This window comes from Oncorhynchus tshawytscha, unplaced genomic scaffold (genome assembly GCF_018296145.1).
Source record: "Oncorhynchus tshawytscha isolate Ot180627B unplaced genomic scaffold, Otsh_v2.0 Un_contig_3622_pilon_pilon, whole genome shotgun sequence".
Lineage (NCBI taxonomy): Eukaryota > Metazoa > Chordata > Actinopteri > Salmoniformes > Salmonidae > Oncorhynchus > Oncorhynchus tshawytscha.
The window spans coordinates 275-7,500 of record NW_024607720.1 but is presented as its reverse complement, the minus strand read 5'-3'; the positions used below and the strand labels follow the sequence as shown (position 1 = coordinate 7,500).

Genomic DNA, 7,226 nt, shown 5'->3' with positions numbered 1-7,226 from the left:
CACACCATCTAATACACACCATACCAGCTAATATACACCACCACTAGCTAATATACACCACACCAGCTAATATACACCACACCAGCTAATATACACCACACCAGCTAATATACACCACACCAGCTAATACACACCACACCAGCTAATACACACCATACCAGCTAATACACACCACACCAGCTAATATACACCACACCATCTAATACACACCACACCAGCTAATATACACCACACCATACCAGCTAATATACACCACACCAGCTAATACACACCATACCATCTAATACACACCACACCAGCTAATATACACCACACCATCTAATACACACCACACCAGCTAATATACACCACACCATCTAATACACACCATACCAGCTAATATACACCACCAACCAGCTAATATACACCACACCAGCTAATATACACCACACCAGCTAATATACACCACACCAGCTAATATACACCACACCAGCTAATATACACCACACCAGCTAATATACACCACACCAGCTAATATACACCACACCAGCTAATACACACCACACCACCAGCTAATACACACCACACCATCTAATATACACCACACCAGCTAATACACACCACACCAGCTAATACACACCATCCCAGCTAATATACACCACACCATACCAGCTAATATACACCACACCATCTAATACACACCATACCAGCTAATACACACCACACCATCTAATATACACCACACCAGCTAATACACACCAGCTAATATACACCACACAGGCTAATATACACCACACCAGCTAATACACACCACACCATCTAATACACACCATACCAGCTAATACACACCACACCATCTAATACAAACCAAACCAGCTAATATACACCACACCATCTAATACACACCACACCAGCTAATATACACCACACCAGCTAATATACACCACACCAGCTAATACACACCACACCATCTAATACACACCACACCAGCTAATATACACCACACCATCTAATACACACCACACCAGCTAATATACACCACACCAGCTAATACACACCATACCAGCTAATATACACCACCAACCAGCTAATATACACCACACCAGCTAATACACACCATACCAGCTAATATACACCACACCAGCTAATACACACCACACCAGCTAATACACACCAGCTACCAGCTAATACACACACACCATCTAATACACACCACACCAGCTAATACACACCACACCATCTACACAATACACACCACACCAGCTAATACACACCACACCAGCTAATATACACACCACACCATCTAATACACACCACACCAGCTAATATACACCACACCATCTAATACCACCACACCAGCTAATACACACCACACCAGCTAATACACACCAGCTATATACACCACACCAGCTAATACACACCACACCAGCTACACCAGCTAATATACACCACACCAGCTAATATACACCACACCATCTAATACACACCAGCTAATATACACCACACCATCTAATATACACCACACCAGCTAATACACACCACACCAGCTAATATACACCACACAGCTAATATACACCACACCAGCTAATACACACCACACCATCTAATACACACCACACCAGCTAAATACACACCACACCAGCTAATACACACCACACCAGCTAATATACACCACACCATCTAATACACACCACACCAGCTAATATACACCACACCATCTAATACACACCATACCAGCTAATATACACCACACCAGCTAATATACACCACACCAGCTAATATACACCACACCAGCTAATACACACCACACCATCTAATACACACCATACCAGCTAATACACACCACACCATCTAATACACACCACACCAGCTAACACACACACACAGCTAATACACACCACAAAGCTAATACACACCAGCTAATATACACCACACCAGCTAATATACACCACACCATCTAATACACACCACACCAGCTAATACACACCACACCAGCTAATACACACCACCACACCAGCTAATATACACCACACCAGCTAATACACACCACACCATCTAATATACACAGCTAATATACACCACACCAGCTAATATACACCACACCAGCTAATATACACCACACCAGCTAATACACACCACACCAGCTAATACACACCATACCAGCTAATACACACCAGCTAATATACACCACACCAGCTAATATACACCACACCAGCTAATATACACCACACCATCTAATACACACCACACCAGCTAATATACACCACACCATCTAATACACACCACACCAGCTAATATACACCACACCAGCTAATATACACCACACCAGCTAATACACACCACACCATCTAATATACACCACACCAGCTAATATACACCACACCAGCTAATACACACCACACCATCTAATACACACCATACCAGCTAATACACACCACACCATCTAATACACACCACACCAGCTAATACACACCACACCAATACACACCAGCTAATACACACCACACCAGCTAATATACACCACACCAGCTAATACACACCAGCTAATATACACCACACCTGCTAATATACACCACACCAGCTAATACGCACCACACCATCTAATATACACCACACCAGCTAATACACACCACACCATCTAATATACACCACACCAGCTAATACACACCAGCTAATATACACCACACAAGCTAATATACACCACACCAGCTAATACACACCATACCATCTAATACACACCATACCAGCTACCACACCAGCTACCAGCTACCAGACACCACACCAGCTAATATACACCACACCATCTAATACACACCACACCAGCTAATATACACCACACCATCTAATACACACCATACCAGCTAATATACACCACGCCAACCAGCTAATATACACCACACCAGCTAATACACACCACACCATCTAATACACACCATACCAGCTAATACACACCACACCATCTAATACACACCACAACAGCTAACACACCACAAAGCTAATACACACCAGCTAATATACACCACACCAGCTAATACACACCACAAAGCTAATACACACCAGCTAATATACACCACACCAGCTAATATACACCACACCATCTAATACACACCACACCAGCTAATACACACCACAAAGCTAATACACACCAGCTAATATACACCACACCAGCTAATATACACCACACCAGCTAATACACACCTACCATCTATATACACCACACCAGCTAATATACACCACACCAGCTAATATACACCACACCAGCTAATATACACCACACCAGCTGATACACACCACACCAGCTAATACACACCATACAGCTAATATACACCAGCTAATATACACCACACCAGCTAATATACACCACACCACACCAGCTAATATACACCATACCATCTAATACACACCACACCAGCTAATATACACCACACCATCTAATACACACCACACCAGCTAATATACACCACACCATCTAATACACACCACACCAGCTAATATACACCACACCATACCAGCTAATATACACCACACCAGCTAATATACACCACACCAGCTAATACACACCACACCATCTAATACACACCATACCAGCTAATACACACCACACCATATAATACACACCACACCAGCTAATACACACCACAAAGCTAATACACACCAGCTAATTTACACCACACCAGCTAATATACACCACACCAGCTAATACACACCAGCTAATATACACCACACCTGCTAATATACACCACACCAGCTAATACGCACCACACCATCTAATATACACCACACCAGCTAATATACACCACAACAGCTAACACACCACAAAGCTAATACATACCATCTAATATACACCACAACAGCTAACACACCACAAAGCTAATACACACCAGCTAATATACACCACACCAGCTAATATACACCACACCACACCAGCTAATATACACACCAGCTAATACACACCACACCAGCTAATATACACCACACCAGCTAATACACACCACACCATCTAATACACACCACACCAGCTAATACACACCACACCATCTAATACACACCACACCAGCTAATACACACCACACCATCTAATACACACCACACCATCTAATACACACCACACCATCTAATACACACCATACCATCTAATACACACCACACCAGCTAATATACACCACACCATCTAATACACACCACACCAGCTAATACACACCATACCAGCTAATATACACCACACCATACCAGCTAATATACACCACACCAGCTAATATACACCACACCAGCTAATATACACCACCCCAGCTAATACACACCACACCATCTAATACACACCATACCAGCTAATACACACCACACCATCTACACACCACACCAGCTAATATACACCACACCAGCTAATACACACCACACCACACCAGCTAATATACACACCAGCAAATACCACCACAAAGCTAATAATACACCACACCAGCTAATATACACCACACCAGCTAATATACACCACACCAGCTAATACACCACACCATCTAATATACACCACAACAGCTAACACACCACAAAGCTAATACACACCAGCTAATATACACCACACAGCTAATACACACCACAAAGCTAATACACACCAGCTAATATACACCACACCAGCTAATATACACCACACCATCTAATACACACCACACCAGCTAATACACACCAGCTAATACACACCAGCTAATACACACCACAAAGCTAATACACACCACACCAGCTAATACACACCACACCATCTAATATACACCACACCAGCTAATACACACCACAAAGCTAATACACACCAGCTAATATACACCACACCAGCTAATATACACCACACCAGCTAATACACACCACAAAGCTAATACACACCAGCTAATATACACCACACCAGCTAATATACACACACCAGCTAATACACACCAGCTAATATACACCACACCAGCTAATATACACCACACCAGCTAATACGCACCACACCATCTAATATACACCACAACAGCTAACACACCACAAAGCTAATACACACCAGCTAATACACACCACAAAGCTAATACTAATATACACCACACCAGCTAATATACACCACACCAAAGCTAATATACACCAGCAGCTACACACCACAAAGCACAATATACACCACACCAGCTAATATACACCACACCATCTAATACACACCACACCAGCTAATACACACCAGCTAATACACACCACAAAGCTAATATACACCACACCAGCTAATACACACCACAAAGCTAATATACACCACACCAGCTAATACACACCACACCATCTAATATACACCACACCATCTAATACACACCATTCCATCTAATACACACCATACCAGCTAATACACCCCACACCATCTAATACACACCACACCAGCTAATACACACCATCTAATACACACCACACCAGCTAATACACACCACACCATCTAATACACACCACACCAGCTAATACACACCACACCATCTAATATACACCAACACAAGAAATGAGACGGACACTAAAAGCGGTTCTCACCTTCATAGTCTTGGCTCCCTCCACCAGACTGCCTCCTAGGAAGGTGTTGTACATGATTCTGCAGAACCCTCTGGAGACGCTGAAGGTAAAGTGGAACAGGCCCATGATGACGGACCAATAGAAGGAGACCAGCGTCATCACCATGTCCTTCACTGTCATCTTCTTCATCCTCTTCATCTGCTTCTTCAGGCTCTTCATGGACAGAACCTGTAGAGGAAAGAAGTTCTTGGTCGTCTTTAAATGGATCGACTGGCTGTAGTTATGTACTTTTGATAATGTCAAATGAAATACATTTACATTCATCAGGAACATGACGTTGTAGCGTAGCGCCATCAGGGCGGTCCGGACCGTGGTCACAGAGAAGAAGCCCATCTCAGGGCTCTCCTCTTCCGGCTTCTCCTTCTCGCTCTCCTCCTTCATGGCCGACCGCTCTCCGATGTCGGACATCTGGGCGGCCAGCTGCATCTCAAAGATGGTGTCCTCGCAGAAGTTAACGAACAGCTCCATCTTCTCCTTTTCCCCGCCCTCGTTGACCACGTCGAAGATGAACTGGCGTTTGGACTCTTTGACCTGGGGCTTCTCCCACTGCGTACGACTGGACTCGCTGATCTCGAAGTAGACCCTCTCGATGCGCTTGGCACTGCCCATGATCTCGATACGGCCCAGGTACGGCTGGAAGTAATTCAGCACACTCTCAGCCAGCTCCAGGAAGGTCTGCAGGCGCGTGTCGTGGGGCATGTGTTCAGACAGGTTGGTCAGAAGCACGGCCACGTTGAAGCCGATGTCTTTGGCCGGCTCGTGGAAACGCTCCACAAACTCCTCGTAGTCCAACAGCTCATTCTCGTCAGGCTCAGCACAGGAGAGCAGGAACTCCGTCTCAGACTGGGTATAGTGCTTGTGGCTCTCCATGGCTTTGTGGAAGTCTCTCTTGGAGATGACCCCTTTACCATCCGGGTCGTACTCCTTTATAACAATAATAAAACATTTCACTGCATTTGAAAGACACTGATCAAGACATGTACATTAAAAGTACATTAAAAGTACCTTGAAGGCGTCGGACGACGTCAGGTCTTTGAGTTTAAGGAACATGTCGAAGAACTTGAGGATCATCTCCACGTTGTTGGAGGACTCTACTAGCATGTCGACCATCTGCTTCCCGATGGTTCCGTTGACCACGTTGCCTTCCAGCATGGACAGCAGCATCACAACCATGTCTTTCTGCAGATCCATCAACTCTTTCAACAACTCTATCTGGCTCGAGTCCTGAAGGAAGGACAACAACAATGCACTTAGAAAACTGTTCAGAGCATCAAGAAAACGTGGATGTGGATATGCTGCTGCTGCTGCTGCTGCTACACCTACACCTACTACTACACCTACTACTACACCTACTACTACTACTACTACTACTACACCTACTACTACTACACCTACTACTACACCTACTACTACACCTACTACTACACCTACTACTACTACACCGACTACTACACCTACTACTACTACACCTACTACTACACCTACTACTACACCTACTACTACACCTACTACTACTACACCTACTACTACTACACCTACTACTACTACACCTACTACTACACCTACTACTACAACTACTACTACTACTACACCTACTACTACTACACCTACTACTACACCTACTACTACCTTACTACTACTACTACACCTACTACTACTACTACCTACTACTACTACTA

The 7,226-nt window shown here is 44.0% G+C and overlaps 1 protein-coding gene across 1 annotated transcript in view; it reads right to left on the bottom strand.

Annotated features, from left to right (window-relative positions):
- Positions 1-6,771, bottom strand: part of LOC121842832 (ryanodine receptor 2-like) — a gene marked incomplete at both ends in the record, with an annotated part of 34,133 nt that extends 27,362 nt beyond the window's left edge. The window contains 3 exon segments of the mRNA XM_042312589.1: positions 5,509-5,715; positions 5,806-6,471; positions 6,553-6,771. Of these exon segments, the coding sequence (XP_042168523.1) occupies positions 5,509-5,715; positions 5,806-6,471; positions 6,553-6,771 (1,092 nt within the window).
- Positions 6,772-7,226: the final 455 nt, after the last annotated feature.